Below are 24809 nucleotides of genomic sequence, written 5' to 3'. Positions count from 1 at the left end.
GAAATAATTCGCCACTCGGCATTGGAAGAAGGCAGCTGGTAATTCAAAACAGCAATACAGAAACCAATACGCAAGAAATCTGAATTCCCCTCGATAAACGTCTACTTATGAACGCACTCTCTCTCTCTCTCTCTCTCTCTCTCTCTCTCTCTCTTGGACAGCCCTGGATGGGTTACTCACAGATCCCCCTCCTCGCAGATACGTGTCGCGCTCACATTTATAGGAATGCTCGAACTAGCCGATTTAAGGAACAGTGAGCCTAGACTTGGGTTCTTTACTACAATGTTTATTCTCGTCCCCTTGGAATAATCTCTGCTGTCCAACATGAGAGTTGAAAATTTCTCTCCCACAAATATACCGTAGGATTTCCCCGTTAAAATGTTATTTACGGAGCTCTGCTTTTGCGCCGTTCACGTTCACTCTATGCAAACAACTCAGAGAAAAAGATCCGGCTGTTTTACTCATGAACCCAATTATTCCCTTATTCGTATATTTAATTCGATGTATGTAGGTTGGACTGCAGCCTAGCACAGAAACGAAACGTGGCCAATTAAGACTATTCATTTGACACGCAATAAATGCTACCATGTTTACTTCGCAAGAATTTGGTATTTCTCAAAACTTCTGACTGTACTAAAGGACCTGAACGTTCCCTCTTCTTGTTAGTACCATGCGTTGTCACCGCTGTGGTCAGTCTCTTTTCGAGTAGTACTTTTGTAATACTAGTTTTAGTAGTTATACATTGTTGCATTGTTATTTTTCCCTTTTATACGGTCACCCAGCCCTTCTCTCACCCGCACCTCTGCCCAGACTTCTTGCAGGCCATGCGCTTAACTCTAACCTGCGCCCTCTTTTCTCTTCCTCTTCTTTTTCTTGCGATAGCGACCAGATGGACATTTTTACCGTTGCCGTGATGTTCCGCATACAATCCAAGGGCGACAACACTATCGCCGCGCGTCGTGTGCTGCATGTGCTAGTGAAAGCACGCGAAGGAAGCCGACGAACGCGGCTCAATCTGGCTCGCGCGAAGGCAGAAAGCGGGGAGAGAGAGAGAGAAACAAGTTTACTTGTTTATTATGAAATGGAACGCGTTAAGCGTCTGATGGGGTGGCTCCCTCTTCACGGGCGTCATATGCTTCCAGGGCCGCTGGCCCCTGTGGATCAGTCGGAGCTGGTCTTGCAGGGCGGGGCTGGATAGGCCTGCCCTGCAAACGCGCAGTCTTCCGTCACGCGAGTGGCCGTCGGGGGATGGCAGGGAAGTAGGAAAGCGGGCGGTGTTGTGCTCCGACAGCAAGTGCGCATTTCGCGACCGGGTGCAAGGCAAACCGACGATCGCGGCTCAACCTCGCGCGCCATAAATGGAGGCAAGTGGGGAGGCAACGCGGGGGGGGGGGGGAGGGGGGGCGGATTCGACTACGCCAACAAGTGCGTACTTTGCACGGCCGCGCACAGATGCGCGCGGTATTTCGAACGTGGTCGGCAGACGGCTGATACTTTCTTGCGCGCTGTGTTCTCGGCGCTCCTGCGTTGAATCAATCAACGAAACACTTTATTTTCACAAAGGAGGTATCGCGGTGAAGGTGGAGCCCTCAGTCCAGGGCCTCCGTGGCCTTTGCCATCTTGCTTGCTGAAGCGATAGTCAGCACGATAGTCACTTCGCACGTTGCTGATGCCGCGCTTGCCCACACCGGCGTTTTGAAAGCGAGTGTGCCCGCTTATCGAGTGTGATGTGTTCGTGTTCGTTCGTGCGCGTTGACACCATGGTTATTAACTCACTTAGTAAGCGAGCGTTTCCATGTTTATATGGCCGATAAAACTATTATCCTTACTTTGTGTAGCTGTTTGTTAACTTTCTGTCGCAATGGATGCTTCGCATTTCGAGCGACACTGCGACTTTTTTTTACACCTACACGTCTCCCCGAAACCATTGTTGAGGTATCCACCGTCAAGTGAGAAAGGCCTCGCGATATTTTCATATACAGTGAACATATTTTTTTAATTTCTCTTTCCGTTAATTTTAATTGCATACTTATCCCTTTCCGTTTCTGTAAGCGGTTGTTTCGTTTTTTTTTATACACCCCGGTATTTGCGTATATATGTCATTATCAAATCTGCGGTAAGCACTTAAATGAAGAAGAAGAAGCTGTGTCTGGTGCCTTTCGTCCTGAACTCCAGGAACCGAGTATCTGCTGCGAAGTCGAAAAATGAGATCGCACAAAGGCGAAGCTCGCAAGGGAAGCTCGAAGAGCAGGCGGCTGAGCTTCGAGCGATCCCGAGCCGCTTCAGGACGACAGAAACGGGCCTCTACGGCTGAACCTGCACCATCTGCTGCCGGGTCACGCGAGAAGTCATCAGCGATCAAAGCTACCACAGCGGCTGAGGGAGCAAGCAAAGGTGGGGCTCTTTTTCTTTTAACATGCACCTTGGCAAGATCGATCTCTGTCGTCGCATTTGTAAATTTGCAAGAAGGAATTCCCACCCTATGACTTCCACCTGGACTCTTCAGGTGGGTCAGACATTTCGGTATCACTTGTGCCAACTACCAAATTCCTGCAAGACTGTGGCGGCAGCACTGCTACGTGGTGTAGCGTGCCCAAAGCGTAGCGCGCAATGACAGTCGCACATGAGTTTGCGCCTCGTACATTACGCGTTTCGGTGCTGGAAATATTTTGTGTCCCTACGTTGGTTCGATGCTAATCGTATTACCATAGACAGCCATCGTGAGATGGGTTCAGCCCAAAAAACGTTTTTACGGAAGCTCAGACTGATAACTCACCTGCGATTTCCTAAAATTTAGACTAAAAGCGAACTTGGCCGCCGATGTTTTGAACACAAAACGCAGAACAGGACAAAAACATCGCGGCACGAAAACTCAGTATGTACAACCAACTACATCCAGTTACATCACTTCTAACCAAGCAAGTTTGGACTAGTGCGATCACAAATGAGGGCAAGCCCCGTAAAAAAATACCTTATTTTCACCATCTCGCACTGCTGGAGTCGTGCGCATGAAAAAATGGTGAAAAAAGTATGCAACTTTCTAAAAGACCAAGGCAGCGCTTTTTATCCTGTAGGTTACGAGAGAGTTGGCGTAAATTTTTAATTATTCTCTATTTTTCCCGCCATACAACAAAATCTGCGGCGGGATTTTCAATGAACGTGGTGTCGAAGTTGCCTTACAATTTTAATCTTGCGTAAAAGCGTTTTATTTGCTAAGAACTTCGTGTGCGTGTGTTCATGCGTACGTGTGCATGTGTGTGTGTGTGTGTGTGTGTGTGTGTGTGTGTGTGTGTGTGTGTGTGTGTGTGTGTGTGTGTGTGTGTGTGTGTGTGTGTGTGTGTGTGTGTGTGTGTGTGTGTGTGTGTGTGTGTGTGTGTGTGTGTGTGTGTGTGTGTGTGTGTGTGTGTGTGTGTGTGTGTGCGCGTGTGCGTGTGCGTGTGCGTGTGTGTGTGTGTGTGTGTGTGTGTGTGTATGTGTGTGTGTGTGTGTGTGTGTGCGTGTGTGCGTGTGTGTGTGCTAAGCAAGCTAAGTGTTGAAATTTACAAGCCATTTTTCGTGGATTTAGTGAAGATACGAAAACAACGTTGCGGAAATACAGCAAGAAAGGTACATTAGAGAGCAAATTTCTTTCTCCTAGGGTATGACTTTTTTACATATAACCTTGTCTTACTCTTGTAAAACGTATTTTATACTTCACATATTGACCAATTCCATCGTCTCCTCTATTTTCGTTAGTCGTAACCAGCGCGCCCTTACGTAATTACATAAAAGCAGGCGCTAGTCTGGCTACTTCATTTTCTGTAGATCCGTATCTAAAACTCCTAAAAGTAAACATTTACAAGGTTTTTCACGTCGCGCAGAAGCAATGACCGGACTGTCTTTCTCATCGCGCAGCCTGTAGTGCCAAAGCATCAATTAAACTGAATTAGTCACAACTGATTACAAGACATTCCACTAACTACATGTCGTCAAACTTGAAGTCGTCCAACGCTGAAAACGCACTGTGATTGTACGAGCCGCTTGAACATTGCATTCGTAGACTAGCGGCACTATTTTGAACGGCATTCTGCAAGCAAAGTCGACGTCTAGGAGAAAACCTTAGTTCTTCTCTATTCGCGGCTTCGGAACAATATATTTGCTAAGCAACTTTTCTGAACTCGGTCAAGTCGATAGACCCATTATGAAGTGCTAATTTGTGCCAGGAGAGCTTTTCTTTAGTTTGCACTTTTTCTTTTTTCTTTTTTTTTCATTGGACACGGACAGAATATCACGACAGCGTCACGGCATCTTCATGACGTCATTCTCTGAGGCGGGCTTATTCCAGAATGTCTGCCTTTCTCGCTCGCCTCTTTCCAGACGGCGCAGTCAAGCAGATGAGCATCGAGCGTCCGGTTCTCCAACGCACCCGCTCTACGCCGCTACCACAGGCGCCATCCAAGAGCGAGAGACCGCGAAACGGAACACCTGTGACTAAATCCGGTAGAACGGAAGACGTGGACGAGGACGGCAACGAGCTCTGGACGACGGTCAGCTCGGGATTCATTGAGGTGACCGACTGCCTTGCAGGCACAATGAGTGCGAGGACAAATATTTCCAGGCAAGGACGGAAAGCAGACGGCTTATCGGCCAACGAAAGATACGGAAAGCTGTCCGCTAGAAAAGAAAGTAAAAGGGAACGAAAGGTCATAAGATTAATTCGTTGACGTTTACAAAAAGGGCCCGGGAAGGCTGCCCCGGTTCTATTGTGAACACTGTCAATTTTTTTTTCCATGTTTTCAGTTTGAGCTAATCAGGGGTTACGTAGCAGCTCTTGTAAGCCAATTAGAACTGACAGGATGCCTTGCTCGACAATATGGCGGAATTTTGCGGTGTCCAAGTGGCATCGCTAATTCTGCCCACCGGCTTGGCCCAGTTGGTTAAGCGGGACAGAAAAAAACAGCTACAAGTTGCAATGGTGAGCTAATACGGAATCCTGCGTATTTCTATTAGTTTTTCTTTCTCTCAAGGACATCACGTTCATTAATCGCTTTATCGTGTATCGTAAGCGGGCAAATCCTAAGTACATGTGTTTGAAGTATCATGTCAATTTATTTTCAAACATTATAGGGAGACTTCCTGCGCACTAGAAATTGGCCAGAAACGCGTAATGTTTCCTCAACGAAGTTTTATGCAAAGACAGGAGACTGGACGTTTTTTTTTTCTTGAGCCCCAAAGCTAAACCGTCGCCATGGCAAGTGAAAAGCTGTGCCGGCATGTAAGCAGCCAAGGCTACCCACGCGAGTGCGTGTTCGCGGTGACTCGTCGGTTAACCTTCGTCTTGGCTGTCAGCTTACGAGCATCTATGAAGCAGGGCGTAGGGTGAAAACAGATCATGCTCAAAATCCGTGCAGGCTGCTTAGCACTACGCCATCAGAGGTAGAGCACTGAATAGTAAGCGTGCGTTTGTGTTAGCTCTCTGGGGTCGCCTGAGTATTGTTCTCGCGCTTGCTCCCTCGTTTGGCCTCCGTTGCCTATCTGCGCGCACGTTTTGATGCGAAACATCCTATTCCTCATTTGAGGAACTTTGAAGTGGGTTTTTCCTGTCTTCCGGCACTACGGGCCTCTTGAGTAGAAAGTAATGCAACCTTCTAGCACAGCTGCCCAGTGTTCTAACCACTAGGCCACGATAGCACCCCTATGTATGTTACCTATACTAATCTCGTTCCAATGCCGACTAGCTCTTTGAGACGTTTGGCCAGTACATCGCGAGCCAATTCCTCACGTTCCTTCCTCGTGGCCACTGGCTCTTTGAAACGCTGTGTCAAACTGCACCCCCATGTTCGAGCTTGCCTCAGTGATGGTGTCAGCCCACACCTTTCGCAATTGAATGAGTTCTTTCGTATGTGGGTACGCGCTTAGCGAATTACTCGGTCTCCAACAGGAATCAGCTTTTTCTTGCTTCATTTATATTTCATTTCGCCTTATCTCGTTCGGTTCACAGAATTTTTTAAGAAGTCATCACCAAGATGTTGGCGACGTGGTGAAATGCGAGTATATACAACGGTTTTTCTAGTGTAGTATCCATTTAGTACAAGCTGCTTGAGTATACGTTTTTCTAGAGTGTACTGTAGAATAAGGCTGAGTGGGACGAGCGGCCGGGGCTGAGTATGCTTTGCAGGGAGGAGCCCAGTGACGAAAACTTCTGTGGCTGCGCTACGATCGAATCGCGTTGGGCCGCATCAAGGTCACGCCGTTAAAAACTGCTGGCAATGCGGCTCGGAGGAGTTGTTAGTGCTACTTCGCGCGCTAGTGTATTCGCGATCGCACAGTTTCAATGGTGTTCCTAATTACGTATGACGTGTACTTATGTCTTAAGAAGAAATGCATTTCTTTTATTTCATTTCCTTATGCCACGCGTTGACTGCGCACGCATTGCGGCCGCAGTGTCGGCTTTCATTGTACTACGTTACTGTAGTTTCCTTGGAGGACAAATATTTTGCTCGTTCTTCAAGCAAAATGTGTTTCTCGCGTGTGTTTTTGAGCATGTGGTTTTCCGTCAGCAGATCTTGGAAAACACAGACTAAAGAAGATCGTAACCTTGCTGTTAACCGCTTTAAACAAATAAAATATATATGTGTCATTCGGCGCCCTCTTCACAGGTTTGCGTGAAGTATACGTACAGAAAAAAAAATTATTGCATGAACAGAGTGTTGCAGCGCAATATTCTGGTCACGTTGGCGTCTTCCTCGTGCAACAGAATGCCAAGTAATTGGTACGGGGTCCTTTGTTGGGGCCAGACCTCGGCCGCCGAAAACAATTGTATGTGAATAAAACAATAAAACTTGGTGCTGGGCTAGTTGGTGATGTATTGTATGTGACTGTTCTATACATAATATTCTTAGGCCCGTAAGCGTCGTGCAAGTTTTTTTTTTCCCCAGTCCATGTTTAAAAATTTTTAAAAATAACTCGTAATAGCTTAATTCGTGGCTATGACGTTGCGCTGCTAAACTCGATCTCGCGGGTTCAATCCAGGCGCCGGCATTCAATGGGGACTAAATGAAAAAAACACTCGTGTACTTACATTTATGTGCACGTTAAATAAATCCCGGTGGTGAAAACCAAAGTGGCTGCATCACAATCATATCGTGGTTTTGCCACGTAAAACCCCGCAATTCGTTCATTCAAAAAAAAAGAAGTTAGCTGTCTCATTCGGCTTTTTGCTGGGGGCCGAAACAAAGTGAAATTATTACCACGCCTGATTTCCTTTAAAGACAATTTATGCTTGTCTTATATTTTAAACCTGTATGTTATGCTCCTCCCCAGCAATTCGTCGGATCCTGCTCAACTGAGTAGGGGCGCTATAACGTAAAACTATTCCACACTTTTCTATTCCAATTCTGTAATCAGCCCTCTGCAATTGGCCAAAAACTTTTTTGGACCACCCCTACTTCACCTGTCTGTCACGCGACGCCACGAAAACCGCAATACCTCCCCATCTGGTGTGACGTGTATGCACTGATTATGCATGATTTGACCGAAAAAAGAAAAATAGTTTTCTGAGTCGACGCCATTTCGCCATTAGGCCCCCGGCTATTGGTCAAAAGTTTTCGGTCTGCACATATTTCACCTGCCTTTCACGCGACGTCATAAAACCGCGAACGCTCATCACGTCAAAGTGACGTGTACTGATTAAAGATGCATTAATATGCCGAACAAAACTGAATTTTCTTCTGAATAGCTGCAGGCTGCCCCGTTCCGAAAGGAATAAAAGATGGCTGCCGCCGATCGCTCAGGCGCTGGCTACTCGCACCTGCCGGAGAGCATGGGTTTAACAGCGTATAATAAGGCTTCTTGCGTGGCCGTGTAACATTTTCGAGAACTTTTGGCACGTTTACGACCTCATTCTGTCAAATCGTCTTTGATGAGGATCCGTTTTAGCGTCATTCTTAGGCTTCCGTTGCATGCCATCGCGATTTTCGACCAGCCACCGCAAGAAAAGTACGGGAAAACGGACCAATAGCAGGAGCCGGCGCCACTTTCTTTATCCGGTTATCGACTTTCAGTGCTGTGACTGGGCCCTATCGAATCCGTCTCCACTTCAGCGTGCTCCTCGCCTCTTGTCAGCCAATTAGATAAGACAAGCCGCTCAGTGTAGGCAACGTTATTCGTTTTTCAAGCAAACAAAAGTGACCTCCTATGAACGAGGAGAGCATTTCATTGGTCTGTTCAGACAACCCTGGGAATGACCGCCCGGTGCTTGCGTTGGCGCGGTTACGCAAGTTTGACGTCAGGAGATTGGAATAAAAACATATTGGAATAGTTTTACGTTATAGGTCCCTAGCTTGTATATTGTAAACGACTGTTTTGTGTTATTTGGCGCACTATATCATAACGAAAATAACCAAGCAGTTAAAGGAACGCCATGTTTAACATACGCATAGAGATTATGCAGGTCTTATTTGTTCATTGCAGTACGTAAGAGTGCTAGCGAATTCAACAGCGAATTCAATGGCAATTCAATAGCGATTCAACAGCGAATTGTGGAATCCAATACGTTCTGAAAAGCTAATATCATTCGATGAGACTTATATCTTTCTACTTCATTTCAACTGCTGGCACGTTGAAAGAGGTCGCCAGATCAGTCATGAAAATTACATTGGTCTTCATTTTCCAGTTTTCCCGATTCAGTCTGAGTACATACGTAATATCTTTCTCTAGCAATATTCTTCGTATTGGTGTTGTATCATTTGCCCTGATTCCTTCCCTCCCAAAGCCCATTGACCCACCTGGGGCTGGTTCCATCTATAGAGCGCACTAGGATGGTAGTGCACTGCATAGTTCCATCCGTGATGAGGCGTCCAGCCGCAGGCCGTCGCACGAAACTGTCGTGCGCGCTCCCATGAGCGGGCCTGTTCTCTGGAGAATTGTTGGCGGCACACAATTAACACAGCTGTGTACGGCTGCACTCTGCGATCGTTGCACGATCCTCTGCATGCGCGGCGCCCCGCTGGTGCTCTCCGACGAAACCTTTGTCATCCGAGGCAGGTAGCATTGAGGGTACGAGCCCTCTGGAGCCACTGCAGTGACAGAGCCGCGCAGCAGCACGAACCCCGAATGCAACCGCGGCCTGGCCGTTGCCGTCGCCAGACCGGAGGCACGCTTCGCCTGGAGTGGCCGCACGTGTGTCCTCCGCCGGGCTCGTTCTCGAAAATACGGCGAGCGTCGCATCGCGTTATGCGAAATCCCGAATGTGTGCTCACTCCCGCTTATTTGTTTCTCACGCTTTAGAGACCTTGCTGGCTTTGAGGCGCGCCTGTGTCGCATAGAATTGCAGCGGTACTTACGGTACATAGTTTAATATTGAATCCGTGCACCGTGTTTCCGGTTAACAAAATCCGAAAGAGCCATCGATGCGCAAATAGCACCAAAGCTGCAACAATCTCATATACGCTTTCCGGTAGATGCGGCAGATTTTAAGGCACCACCATGAAAAGAAGTATGGTGGTGCCATGTTTGTTAGGGAAAAACACGTTTATTTCGGTCGAGAGGAATCACTTTTTAAATTAGTGCATTTAAGGTATCTGATCATTTTTCTACTATATAAAAGTCTATGTGCACGCTCTGATTTGCCGAGTTTAGTCATCCGCTTCGTCTCTTCGCGCTACGTAGTAGATAAACCTGGTTTATTTCACTATAATAATGTTTTCGATTATCGTCCATGCCATTTTAATATTCCACCGACAAGAAAGGGGAGTGAAACAACAGGATAATACTCCATTACGTAGCTTTACACTGCAGATCCGTGGCTGCTGTGACATAATTACGTGTTACTCTTAGAAAACTGTATTGAAGCTGGCAGTTCATCTGGCTAAAATTACAATTGGTAATGACCGACAAGTGTCATGGGCGCAGTGAAACAAACAAAGAAATTTAAAAAATATACTGTACAAGCTTTCTGAAACGAAACCGGGGCATCGGCGTGACGAACGCGCGCTCGGGAACAGACGGCGCACTTTACAATCACAGCGAAATTGTAAACGTCGTGATATATATATATATATATATATATATATATATATATATATATATATATATATATATATATATATGCAGTAAAATGGTGTAAGCATAACTTTCCACTTGAAATGAAGCACTATTTTATTAACGTGCCCCACACTATAGTTAGCTCGCAGCGCTCACACACACAATCTTTTTCCATACGCGGCGCCTAACCTAACCTTATTCTACAGTGCCCTCTAGTTTTGCTCTTCGACGAGCGGGCGTGCAGTATTGCGGGGACATCTAGAGGACGTGACGCAAATCAAGAGCGCCGGCATCGGACTCCGAGATCCGCTCTCTGAATTCACGGCTTCCGAACGCCGCAGAGTGCTGCTCGAGTGGATTGGCAGGTGTAGTCGCAGTTGCACGTAAAATTCCGGGATCTTAAAGAACAGGAAGGTTACCTGCACAAACAGATGCTCGAACTTTTGGGGTAGCTGTTCTTTTTTTACATAGCACTGATTTCGACCACAAAGGGGGACAAGGTAACAAATAAGACACAGAACTATGTCGTGTCTTACGTCACGTCTTTGCACAGGAAATTAGAGCCCTTAGCTGAATTTGCTTGACAAGGTTCGCAGGGGTGACAAGTTTCAAAGCGCACCTTCTAGCTTCATTTCCCAACTATGGTGTCCGTTTCTTAGAACCTCTGTGGAATGCGCAAGGAGCGCCACGCTGACGTCAAATAGTCTTGTTTCACGTGATCCGTTGGTCGGATTACTACGCCGCACCTACGTGCGCGCGGCCCGATGTGGTTGCGCGCAGAAGGCGAGAAATGTAAAAAATGAGGGAGGAACTGTGCACCGACAACATGGCGGAGTAACGCCAACTTCCGGGGGTCACTAAGCTCCCAAAAAGTGACGCCAGGGCCTCTCCTCAGTTTTGACTTCCTCCATGATGCAATATGGACGCACGTAAATTGTCAACAAGGGGTCTTTCAGAAACAGCGAGAGCAGTTGTGTTTCGCAAATAACTGGAGAAAGGTACTCCGACGTGTAGGAACCAATCAGAAATAGGGTATTAACGTCCTCACACGCATGCGGAGAGACAGCAGGAGACCCTTTCCATCAGTTCTGAATGGCGCCGCCACATAAGATCCAAATAGCTGCGGAACAAGAAGAAATGAAAAAAACAGGGAACCATGGACACTTCATAATCTGTAGCGACTACACATTGCACGTTCCATGAGTTCTCCTTGCATGCCCCGTCCTCCGACACTAAGATAACTTTACTTACACGAATAAACGTCAGGTATGTATTTTGTCTGACGTTTCATCGTGCGGCTGGTGTCATGCAAGCAGTCACGTCGTCACGTCAAAAAATAATAATAAAAATAATTATCTGCATCACCACAGGCAACGGTGTGAAACGAAGCCGCGAATAGCCCTCTGCAAGCTCCTTTGTTTTGCCGCAGTCTCTTGGCACGGACTCTCAGCTGACCGCACCGGACAGCGTCCCTCTGGCTGATGGTGACGTCCATGGACTCCACGTCATTGTTTCTCCTTCCGGCGTCTTGCTGGAAAAATCAGACGCCTCCTCGCCAGAAGTCGAACAGCAGTCGCCTCGCACCGTGCGGTTTCAACCGGGAGGCCGGAAACGTACGTACAGGCTCAACTTACGCACGAGCATACTGCAAAATACGATCGCGCAGAACAAGATTTGCTGGTAGTATTCGCAAAAAGTTGTTACGCTAGAATTCTTCCTAAGAGCAAATTTTAATCTGAATGTTCGACGTCATTTGCGAACGCGGCCGGCCACGAAAAGCACTCGTGAGGGACACTTGTGAGGGTGTTCTGTGAATTTGGCTCCGTGTTCCTTGACCGGATAGTTATTTCAGTGTTGTGACTAGATTCGCTCAGCACTAAACACGTGAATATGTAAATTGAAGTCTACGCCCCAAAACTTTTTGTCTTGGTTCTTCTTATCTGGTTACTGCGACCGTGCACAGCTAAGCGCGGAACAAATGTGTGCTTCTAATTTTCATTTTGTATGTGATTCAAGATTTGATTTTGACGGTCAAGGCTTTGGCGTGGCGCCACACTACCCAACAATCTTTTCGAACCTGTTGCAACCGGTATAACCCGTTGGAAAACGTTAAATACACGTTCGTACAGCCTTGAAATACACAGTCAATGTAGTTCCGACAGGTATATACATTGACTGCGTACTTGAAGTGCTTTTGGAGTGGCGCAGACAAACCTCACCGCATCTATTTTACGCTGCCTGCTCAGCGCACTCTGTACTTCATGAACAAGAAGGGCATGTTAGAAAAACAGCTCAAACAGACGACACCCCAACAAAAACGAGCATGAGACAGGCGTAGCGTTGACTTGCAATGGACTCCTTTATGAAAGAAACAAAGATATGAAAACCCAAAAGGCATCACGTGACAGTAGCATCATACAAACCTAACAATATTAAAACTATATACGCACGCATGTGACAGCGTCTGGAGAGGACGCTGACGCTCCCGTTACGCTTACATAAACGTCCTGTCCTGACACTGTCACATACGTGCGTGCTTGCAGATATCCTTCTTTGTTCTTTGTAAAAAAAGGTCTGCGGGAAACCCAGATTGCTTTAACTCTTTCAGGCACCAGTTAATTCAGCTCATTGAAAATGTAGTTGCACATAGCGCCTGAAGAGATTAAACGGTGTTGATGCTTATTTCTTGACATCGTCCACAGTTATTGCTCCGACGCCTAACCTATTAAAAAAAGGCAATTAATATTTAGTGGACCTACCCGTAATTAAATGATGATGACACGATGTACTTATTGAGGGATGGCTCGAAGGCCTATAATAGGCAATATGAACCGAAGGGGGGAGGCGTATTCAGAGCCGTCCTAGGAGCTGCGCGTCCTTGGCGAAAGCCAAGAGCGAGTCCAGAATGAAATAAATAATCACGCGAAAGTAGAAAAAAAAACAACCTCAGCGCTATCAATGCGCATCGAAATACACTGGACGCCCATCGCGTACATCCTTCTACTATTTTGAAGATTCTTGGCAACATTTAGTTGCGCAACTACTGGACTGCCTTCAAGAGCGTCCAAAACGCTTAATACTGAGACAGACTGATGCAAAAGGGACTTCTAGATTCTTTTTTTTTTCCTATAGCAATTGTATTTATTTATTTATTTATTTATTTTTGATGCGGAAGTGTTAAATGGGCCCACTGAGCAAGAAAGTCGGCGTCTGTCACCTGTATCAGCGAAACGGCAGGTGAATTCCAATCGGCTGCGGCGCCACGTCGTGAGAGCATCTCGACGTAGCAGAGCGGACGGAAGGGTACAACTGCTGCCGCAATAGCGCGCCAGGTGTTGCGTGAGGGGAAAGGGCATCGCTTCGATGCCACATAATCCTCGCTCTCGCTCTCGGAAGCCAGAGTTATCCGCGCGTTCCTTGGCCGCGTAAGCTTTCGCCTTAGTTCTAACTGCGCTTCCGTAAGGCCAAATCAAAACGCGTCAGGCGTCTTAAAGGGCCGCTGAAACGGTTCGGACAAATTTTGTAGACGCGTAGGGTACAGCTTAAGTAGAACATTCGCACCACAATTTAAGTGAAGCGTTAGGTATTAATGGAGCTACAAGCGATTAGAAGTTACCCTCCTCCCTAGCCATGCTTTTCCTCCAACTCGTTCGCCGAGCGAGCGGGGCTAAGCTCCGCCTTCACTGGTTCTGCTTCACGATGCCACGTCACATCGTCCACTTCCGGTTGTTTTGGAGACCACTCCCTCCCCCTTCCCCCCCCCCCCGCGCGAGACCGCCCCGCTAGCCGCTTGGCCGTCGACCCCAAGCGCGAGCTATCGAAGCAGCGTGCGTTGCGAGAATTCTGTGGTAGCGCCGAACGTGTCTTGTATTCCGGTAACCACAGGGAAGCTGGTCATTTCGGCAAATGACTGGAGGCATAAACTCAAGCTGATGAAAGAACTTTAGCGTAGACGTACGTGAGCGGCCTCATCGGTCTGCACGGCCCATACACTTGTTGGCGCAGCACTTAACCATCCAAACAAAGCGCTAATTTTGCTCTAACCATGTGTAAAACATTTTAAATATTTATAAAAACAACGTGTTGATAATTACACTCCTGCGAAAAATACACACCAGCAGCAAAGAAGAATACCCTTCGTTGTTGCTACTGTGTGTGGTTGAGCTCTGTGCTACCAGGTGGCTGCACCGTGCAGACCATTCACATTCGCCCTTCTGCTCATGTCATGGCTCGTCCCGTTACGGCACAGTCAAGCGGCCAGACTCTGTCCCCTTGCGCTTGCGTTTGCCCTAATACCGTACTCGCGAAACGCTATTGCGTTAGTAATCCTCTGGTGTAAAGTGAAGGCCACAATCGCGCTAATCCTGGCGCCCATCGGATAACGGCTGTCCAATGCGCTGCAGCCAGTCCACTCGTCTACTGGCTTGCAGAGGGATACGATGTCGCAGCTTGACATATTGCCAGTCGCTACGTTTGCAGTCCACAACGCAACAAAGTCGAATCAGCACTCGCGAAAAGACAGACCAACTCTGACCGCGGAGCTCTCGTCAAAGACGGTGCACGTTGTAACACAAGCAGACGACACTTGCTGTGTGCCGGAAGTGCTTAAGTGTACTGAAAAATTGTTCTTGTGCATTCTCTTTATGTTGATTTCTTTTCATAAAAACAAATAAACTAACATTCCAACTATTACGAAGATCATTTGTTTACCATAAAGGTGGAAAAATTATCGATCACGTGACCTTGTCAGCCAATCGGATAGCTCGCCCCACTGACGTCGTATGGGTGATTTCGGTCATATTGGGTAGGGGCGGCTTAAAATTCCGCCGAGCAGTGTGCTGCCATCGGCAGCGATGTGCCTTTTTAAAACCTCATAATAAATTACACGCTTTACGCGGGGCACTTAGATGTGCCAATTAATGATCAGAAGGACCTACTCTAACGACTCAGTGTGTTTCTAGTAAATCGTCAAAAGCGTTTCAGGGTCCCTTTAACGCGCTCGCTTAACCCGCGAGGAGTTCACAACTCGAAGGATTGCTCAGCGACGCTCAATTGGACATTATTGCTTTCACATACACAACTCACACGAAGTGCTTAGGTGTCCTCGCATTTATTTATTTATTTATTTATTTATTTATTCATTTATACAAAATACTTTGTGTACTTTGCCATTACAGAAAGGACTGGTTTGTAAAAAGAAATGGGTATGACGTTATACAGGGCGTCCCAGCTAACTTTAGCCAGAATTTAAAAATATGTGAATGCCATGTAGCTGGAGAGAACCGAGGTAATGTTGTTTGCCGTAGCTTGGAGATGCTCAAACTATCTTTTTTTTTCATTCCGCCTAGTTAGATACTTAGTCTTTTATTAATAAGCTTCACAAATATTATCATTAGACGAAAAGTGTCAATGAGAAAATTGTAGAGCGACAAGAAAAACTCCCAATACAGCTTGCCGTTGCTCAATATACGTGCTACATAAAAATTTTTTTCCTAGCGTGAAAGAAGCCCGCAAAAGCAGCAAAATTGCCGCGAGACTGGCCGCTCGAGGCACCTTGCGTGCATTGTGCAATGCAACAAAATGCACTGCGCGTAGCTTCTGTCAAACTGGCACGGTGCGAAATTGTGGCGATGAAAGCAAACAGGGGAGACCAATCCAGAAGCTGTTCTGGGTGTAAAATAATAACGATATAACTTTTTTCGACAAAACGCCACGCCAACTTTAAGCTGCGATCTAAACGGCATGTCCTGTACCGCCGACGTGTTAAATATGCTCTTCATAAAGGGGGGTCATTTAAGTTATAGATTTTCGAAAGAACACACAATTATGCACATGGACGGTGGGAAGAGAGTAGTGGTAGATAAATGGTTATTTTAATAATAATCACACTGACGTATCCGGATTATTGACACAAAATAAAACGAGATGCACGGCAATTTCGAATCCCAAAAGATTAACCGACAGTTACGATACTCCCTAACGCAAAATCTGAGCCCAGCTGTATATCTGCTTTCATTTCGCCACATGTTGGCTCGCGAGGACAATCTGTCCCGTGCGGCACTTTGCAAACAAAGCGAGGTGTGACGCGACGGCCTCGCTAATCGGGCGATCGCGAGAGGCAGCGCGTGGGTGACGCGTGGGCGCGATTCACAGCAGCCGGCGCAGACAACCTCCGCTCATGCAGCGCTTTGTGTCCATAAAGGCGACGCGCGCTACTCTAGCGCCATCTCGTAGCAGTCGCCGCAGTGACCCTCGTGCGTGGCACTACGATTTTCTTCGCACGCTTTCGCTTTGCCCTCCTTCGCTGTTCTCATCGCGGTTCCACTTCACTCTCCTCCTCGCGTTCTCTTCGCTCTCGCCGCCTTTTTCATCCCTCGCTGCGCTGCGCGTTTTCCCTCATCTTTCGCTGTGCTCGTTCGCTCGGTTACGCCCACGCTCGCCGAAGGAACGGCCGCCGAAGAGCTGCGCTCTAAAACAAACGATAAATACAAACGAGAAGCCAGAATAAGAACCAAACAGGCGGGTAACAAGAATAACGCATGTACTCTGTAATAACCGACCCTGGACGGCAACGGGCACCCGACTTTTTCCTCGCGTTTCTTTTTATACATCGAAATTATAAAAGGCACTGTTCTCTATTGTTTGTTTCCTCACCAGAAAAAGACAGTAGCAGAGAGCATTGGAGTTTTATTCTCTATTGCAAAATAAATTTGATCCCATCGTAGCCATGGAGGACCGGGTATCTCTCGTCATCGCTTTCCTAGGCTTCCTTATCATTTTGCAACGGCACAGAGCACCTATTATTTGGTCCCGTTCGTGGCATCCGGCTTCTTTGCCCAGACGCTTGATGTACTATTACTGCTACTATGTGCTCCCACAAGAACTTCCGGCGCCTGCGATATGGTAGATCATGGGCTTTGAAACTGGTCGATTGTTGGATTAGAGATTAAGTGTTGTAATCTAGTTGCTTCATCCTAAAAATTGTGTATGCGCCCTTTTTTCCGTTTATAAAGAATTTTCTTACCGCGTTTCATGGTGGAGACTGAACTTATGTTTCTGTTGTGGTAATATATATATATATATATATATATATATATATATATATATATATATATATATATATATATATATATATATATATATATTATGATTTCTTTTAACTGATACGCACACACTGCTGTTTCTATTTTATTTTATTTTGTATCGTATGCGTTTTTTGCAGGAGGTCCCATTTCAACTATGTTCTTGGGGACCTCCTCCTGTACATTCATGTGCGCATCTATATCTTACAAATCAAATAAATGGAAACATACTGCACTTTCCGTCTCGCTCTCGACTCTGATGCACATGCCACGTTTTAATAATTTCGAGAACAAAAAAGGGGAACTTAGAATCGAGCCAACACGGTAAAATCTATTGACGCTCAATACATCTTGTAGTTATCTTTCTGCGAAGCTACGGCCTCAATGATGTCGCGAACGCGACTAGAGATGATAGCCTCCGAGAGCTATCTCAAGTGACACGATCATTCCTCGTCTTCAGGATCCCGAGCTCGGGGGGAACTCTCCCCTAGCAGCAGCACTCGAAAGGCGCGGTCGCACTTCTGCTGCGACCACAGAGTGGGCGTGCTGTGCGCAGTGCTGACAACGCTGCCGGCAGCGCTCATCGTGGCCTACTCGCTTCGCCTGTGGACAACGGGCAACGTCCGCTGGCAGTCCTTCTGCCTCGAGTACGACGGCAAGGCCTGCTTGGCCGCCATGGAAGAGCTGCACGAGCTGCTCAACCCGTCGGCGGAGCCTTGCGACAACATGTACGCCTACACCTGCGACCAGTGGGACCGCAGCGCCGACGCACTCGCGTACAACCGAACGTACGTCGCCAGTTCCCTGTCCAAGCTGTACGAGACAGTCAACAGGCGAGTGATGAGATACAGATGATCATTGTTTGGCACTTTTGCCCGTCTTTGTGGCCGCGGTGGTTGGCGGTCCAATGTTGCTGGCCGGAGGTCGAAACTAAAGCGCCGACGCAATGCGCGTGAACGTTTGCGTTGCGAGGCGCCTACGTTGACAAACACCAACTGCCTTACTTCCGTTCTTTGACACGCATGTGCTAGGTAATCACATCGTTCTCTACAATCGTACGCCGCTGAGCGCTCCTCCGAGTTTGGCGCTGGGAGTAATCTACCATGGCGGCACGTGCTGCCCGAGTCAGCAAGCAGTATCAGCAAGCGATGCCAACGCCACATGCCGCCGACGTACTGCGCGACAAGAGACCGAGGAAGCGCGTGACGCGACTGCCGCGTGGACGGCTGTCTTGCCCGATGGCGTCACGACGCTGTATCTGCTCCGTCGAGGCGCGTTGGTGACGTGGCGTCGCGGTGATGTCCTCTCTGCTCACGCAACACCTGGCGCGCTAGCATTGCAGCCGATTCGCCCACTCTGCTCCGTTGATGCGCATGCGTGACGTGGCGTCGCAGCCAATGTGAATACAGATGCCGCTTCGTTGCTACAGACGCCGCCGACTTTTTCGCTCAACGGCTATTTGATACTTTCGCATCAATAAATTATAGTGGTCGATTCGTGCAGCACGAAACAGAAGTCACCACTGCCTCCCGAAACCATCGCTTGTCTTTTGAGTTTTTTCTAGGTAACCCCAATACACAATGGGCTTTATTGTGAAACAATCCAAAGTACAGATGATCATAGCACGCTCATGTTGCGCAATCGTGCATGAAACAACGCAGTATCTGCATAGCCAGAAAACGCGAGTTCGTGTGTTCTATGGACACAGCTTTAAATTGATTTAATTATAGGGTTTTACGTGTCCAAACCACGATCTCATTATGAGGCACGCCGTAGTGGGGGACTTCGGATTAATTGTGACCACCAGCGGTTCTGTAACGTGCACATATATCTAAGTAAACGGGGCGTGTCTTTTCTTGCATTTTGCCCCCATCTAAATGCGGCCGCCGTGACCGGGATTTGATCCCGGGACCTCGTGCTTAGCAGCGCAGCACCAAAGCCACTAATTTGTCACCGCTGGTACACAGCTTTCGAGATAGTACAGTTTGCTATGGACATCTACGGAGCCTACGCCCTTGAAAATCAATCAGAAAGGCAGCCCATAAACAATAGTTTGAAATTAGAAATACGTTGTTATCTAGAGCAGGCTGATTATTTTGATTAAATTGAATTAGTCGATTTTTGTTCGCCTCCATCGTTGTTTTGTTGCGACGAGAAATTACTATAGTGAATGAGTTATAAACGATGGGCTGAGCTTCTGTAGGCATTCGCGTTACCGTACTGCCATGTTGACGTTGCTTGTTATAAAACATTTAGAGTTCGTTATGCCCATTGTAATGAATTAACAGGAGCTGACACACCATCACAGCCCATGCGAGCGAGTCTCCAGTGGGGGCCACAATAATAGTGTCGGCAATGAGCTGAAAAGTTTTCATACTTGATCATAAAAAGTGGCGCAAGGAAAGACAACAGTATACAAATTGTGGTCAAAACAAGCATAGGGCCGTCCGCTTTGTTGTCGTGTTGTCCTTGTGTTATTTTCATGAGTAAGTACGTGAACCATCTAGCTTGTGCAGCGCACACTGAGAACTTAGTGTCGCCACGGACGTCTGGCAAAAGGGATGTAGGTTATACTTAGTATGACCAACTAGTAGTTTTTTATGCGAACTCTATGAGCGCATATCTTACTTCATCGTAACAACTGCTGCTTTCAGTATTCTGGCATTCTGTATAGAGGGTTAGCATCATAAAGTTAATATAACCAACTCTAGAGTAATTAAGGCTACCCATAACACCCATGCATTGAAAGCGGTAACCGCAAGGACACCGTCATGCTGCTGCTCTGTGCAGGCGTGCAGGCTCAGACAACAAGATACGATTCAAACGAGCCGCGCAATCAACGCGATCCGGAGCCTACCTCAGTATGGTGGCGACATCTAGTTCAAGTTCCTGCAAGCTCGTGCTTTCATGGACCCTGTATTTTACATCAAAATGTTATATAAAGCCTTCGGATCCTTGAGAAAATATACGGAATAAACTTTGCACAGTGTCCATACGTACGTGCTACGTATAAATGACTGTTTGTTGCATCATATTTTTTAATATTTCTGTCAAATACAAAAATTACAGGTGCGAACACGGCGGCGCCATTGCGGTTGAGATCTTTTCTTTTTTCTTTTTGTCTGGCTTTACCATTACACTAAGTAAACTAATACCGCCGTCACACGGCAGATCTAATGTCATTTACAATTCGCTGATAATCCCATTTGTTTGCTGCCACACAGTAAAATGTAATGACATTAGTTGAAAGTGGCATTTCCAACCGAATCTCATTCGTATTCGTTTTGGAACCGAATGTGTATTCTCTAGCCCTGGAGCCTACCGTCAGCTTCGCAACCAGGACATGCTTTGTGTTGTTTAACCAAAAATAACTATTGTTCTGTCGATTTTATTACCTAAATATTGCTGTAATGACATTTAAGTTCATCTCAGTTGTATAATTACAGAAAGCTACTCTCAATCCAGTGACTCGACGGCCCTCTGGCTTTGACTGCGGCGGTCATGTTTGTTTACACTGGAGCGTCAGCCACGGCCACTTCGATTGACTTGGCGTAAATGCACGCGTGTGTTTTCCTATCGCAAGCGCCGACCATGTGGGTATTAGGAATCCGCACGTACATCACAGCGACGAGGACACGCAAGTGCCATTTTGATTTTTCTTCAGCAGAGGTAAACTAGTCTAGTACACTGTAGCAGAGGTAGCGGACTTCTTCGGCTTGGCTTGACTCAACTTGGCTAGCAGTGTCAAAATGTTACTGATCCAAAAGCACGGTGTGAAAGGAAGGATCACATATTCTAACGGAATTTATCGTGTTGGAAAATAATTATTGAACAAAAGTGGTTTTGACGCTGTTTTTGCCTCTTTTCTTTTTTACTATCGTCGTTGTCACCATATTGAAATGACATTAGTTCTCGCCGTGTGACAGCGTGCGGTGATAATGACATTAACCGTAACAATTATCATTCATTGGAAACGTCGTTAAATTTACTGTGTGACATGGGTACAACTTTATAATATGCATTGGGCCTCGACCCGCCAGACGGCGATAGCATCGCCCGATAACCACGCCAAATTCCCCATCTTATCATCCGTGCGGCGTCGGAGCAACAGAGGAGGTCTCGTGCGAGCAGCCGATACTTGAAGCCGTCGTATGGAGCTCATATAACAGCATACATCAAAAAGATCACGTGTGCGTGGTGCCGTGAGTGCTTAATTTGCTGGAAGTATTTGTAAGGGTGCGTCTGCAACTTACGCACACAACATTAGCGAACGCTTCAAATCGCGACCGGCAATATGGCGGCAACCGCGAACGACGCTAGCGCTTCTCGCGGATGACGTCAAATGAATGTCCCCATACGGCCAAACGTTTAACTTTCTAAACTGGCTAACATCATTTATTAATGTACAAAGTCTGCCACTGCGCACAGGACGCTCCTGTCTGGTCCCACGCTGAGACCCAACGTCTTTGGCCGCCATGTGCTCCAGTCCCTATACACTTCGTGTTACGCGTCCCTCAGCGCTGCCAAGACCTCGCCGCTGGAAGTTCCTCGCGAGCTTTCTGCGCTGCTCGTGGAAGGCGAAATGCGCAATGGCATGGAGTTTGCGCTCAACATGTCGTTACAGTGGGGACTCGAGATGCTGTGGGGAGCACGCTTGGAGCGCAACGGCTCGACACCTAGCTACGTGCATCTCTACGCGGGTCGATCGATTGCCGATAAGTTTGAAGGAAGAGGCCACGGAATGACCGTGAGTATGGCTATATCTGGCTAGCATTGGACTGCGCGCGCCGAGGCAGCCCCGTGGAAGCGCAAGTCATTTGATTATGTTGTGGGGCATGTTAAGTTAAACAGTTCGAAAACGATAAGACAGTAACCGCAACTACATAAATGACCAGCGCTACTGTGGCGACCTCTTCTTGTAACGCAAAGCAGCTGGCCTTCCTTTCAACGGCTTTTTTTTTTTGCATTCTAATAATAGAGCTTCCTTCATGAGCCGGTCCTGTGTGCGTGTGTACCCGCAACCTTTATATTTTGATTCTGTTTATCTTCGCTTATATTGCATTAACTGGCAGTAGTTCTCGTCGTTACATATTATGAATGGGCTGCTCACTCCTTTGAATGGAGTGAGATTCTGAGGCGTAATGCAGCACGCACCAGACGTTTCTGTTTTACCTGAGCGTTCTCGTATTGCAAGCTGCGAAGTGACTCTTCGTGTTACATGCGATACTGAAATATGCCGAAATGCTAATCCCGCGCCAAAACTGATCCTGTTGTGTGCGTTCTATTGCTTCTGCAGTATGCCTAGCGGGCCCTGCAGTGTCTGTGTGCTTCCAGTTTCCTATAGTGTTTGGCGTTCGCTGTTTTTCTGGAGCGTATGTAAAGTTTATGCAGTGTACAGGTTAGTGCGACACCAGAAAGACAAATGGTGTCCAAAACGCTGAAAGCTAACTACCAGAAAACGTAATCATGAAATGGAGCGAAAAGCAATTTGCTCCGAAACACTGACACGCGGGGTATTGCAATCTGAAGCATTGGAAATATGCAATACAGATTGTTCATACGTGCAAGAAAAAAAGCCACTATTTTCTTCTCTTAATTCAACTAACGCGAACAGTGACAATAAACCAACGGCTCCTCGAAACGTTCAGGGAATTGCAACTAATATCGAGAACTCACTACATTTGCAAAGCTTTGAAAAGACTTGTGCCACCTCAAGGACGCCTGGGAACGCCTGAGAAAATGCGAGGTTTTGTGTCTAACCGAAACTATTTTTCCTCTGGATCCCGGAGCGCCAAAGAGTTGTTCAGTTCGGCCTGAATCGGTTTGTATATCTGTTCAATCCACTATGCACAGTTACATCTTAAAGTTTTCTTTTCTGCAACAAACCTCATCAATGTCAGTTCAGTGGTTTCCGAGAAAAAAAATGTTTACCCGTTCACACGCATTTAAATAGGAGCTACCGAGCTAAAGCTTCCTTTTACGATCGAGAGCCAAGCCAGAAGGTAGCATAAAGGTGCAGCCTTCATTCTACGATACGGCACGCGCCTTTCGCAAGCGTATCAATCGACCATCGTAATGCTGAGGCACCTATTTCTTACGAACGCATCCGTTCACTACAACAGTGAATTGAAACAACCTTCAGAACAACAGTAGGTGCATCCAAGTTATATATTAAACAGTGAAGATTAACTTGTCCTGCCTTGAAGAGGAACAATAAAGCACCTCTTGCAGCGAGATTTGCGAAGAGACCCATTAACTTTGTCAATCCACAAAGCACTACCCTTTAAAGAAGGCACCAAATGCCTCCTCTGAATGCGATTGAATTTTACCAGCTCAATGAATCTTTACACTGTCATTGTATCCCACACGACTAATCGAGCTTCGATTTCCTGTTGGCTGCAACCATTCAGTCTCAGAGGCATCATCATTACCGTCATCATAATCATTATCATCAGCCTTTTTTTACGTCCACTGCAGGACAATGGCCTTTCCCAGCGATGTCAAATTATCCTGTGTTGGCTAACTGACTCCAGCCTGCGCCGGCAAATTCCCTAAGTTCATCACCCCACCTAATCGTCTGCCGTCCTCGACTGCGTATACTGTCCCTTGGCACCAAAAAAATTTAGGCCGAGCAGTTCTGTAAGCTTCGCGAAATGAACCACTTACTGAAGGAATACGAACCTGTAAAAGATCGAACTCAGCTAAATGCGTAGAATTGAACGGGATTAATTACTGACCATTATATTTCCGTATACCGATAACTGAGTCTCAACTCGTGTCGCTTTATGTTACTGCCTTTCTCCACCAGCGTCAAAAATCCTTTTGGTGAGCAGTTCACAAACCAAACAGCGGGGACACAATCTCACTTTCGGTGTTTTACCATGATCCGGTGTTTTATCATTATCTACTGCCCACTACAAATCACGTTCTAGTTTGTTATTTGAAAGGTAAATGCTGTAGAAGTTGTCTGTAGCAAGCAATTTTTACATGCTTGTTGCACCCCAACAAATGTTCTTGTGATCTTTGGGGCAGGTGTTCCAACCTACCCTTTGCGCTTATGCTTTATCTACCTCAGCTGCAGCTACAAGCTTTAGAACCGCGCGTGGAAAGTTCGTAATGTGGTGGAGCGAGCTTCGTCTGCCGGCAGTGTAGGCGCTGCCTTTGAGAAACAGATTGTTTAGCCATTTTTATAAATTTTTATACACAAAAACAGCCGAAAAAGCTATTTGAAAGGGCCACTAGAGGCTCACTTGCATATGCAGCTAGAATCAACAAATGGAAACACTATTAGAGGCAGACATACGCCGTAGGGACCGCAGCAGACGACGGACACTACAGTATGACGGCGCCGATATGATGTTCAATTTACTGCACTCCCACGAAGAAATGTTGCAACTTGTTCCTTTATGACTTGAGCCTATCCCGCGGGTGAAACATTGTTACACAGCGCCTCAAAGCGCTACACACCACGAGGAATTGGGCCGATCCCGGAGCCGATACGGTCTCAGATAGTCTCCCAAATTACTAGCGACTACGAAGGTAGAATAAGGGAAACTGAAGCGCTTTCGCCTTCTAAAGAACTTGTTGCTATGCGACGTGACGCATGAGAAGTACAATAGTTAGGTTGACGATAATTCGCGCTTTCCATTTCTGAGTCAGTGACCTGACTGAAACTGGTGGGCGCACTCACGTGCTCCCGTATTT

The 24809-nt window shown here is 46.8% G+C and overlaps 1 protein-coding gene across 1 annotated transcript in view; it reads left to right on the top strand.

Moving 5' to 3' along the window:
- Positions 1-2160: 2160 nt before the first annotated feature.
- The window catches only part of LOC142570482 (uncharacterized), a 40076-nt gene continuing 17427 nt past the window's right edge, over positions 2161-24809 (top strand). The window contains exons 1-5 of the mRNA XM_075678865.1: positions 2161-2394; positions 4357-4547; positions 11453-11636; positions 17566-17938; positions 21534-21852. Of these exons, the coding sequence (XP_075534980.1) occupies positions 2205-2394; positions 4357-4547; positions 11453-11636; positions 17566-17938; positions 21534-21852 (1257 nt within the window). The 5' untranslated portion in view covers positions 2161-2204. The remainder of the gene's footprint in view (positions 2395-4356; positions 4548-11452; positions 11637-17565; positions 17939-21533; positions 21853-24809) is intronic.

The sequence above is a fragment of the Dermacentor variabilis genome, chromosome 2, assembly GCF_050947875.1.
Source record: "Dermacentor variabilis isolate Ectoservices chromosome 2, ASM5094787v1, whole genome shotgun sequence".
Taxonomy (NCBI): Eukaryota; Metazoa; Arthropoda; class Arachnida; order Ixodida; family Ixodidae; genus Dermacentor; species Dermacentor variabilis.
This window is presented reverse-complemented; position numbering and strand designations above follow the sequence as displayed.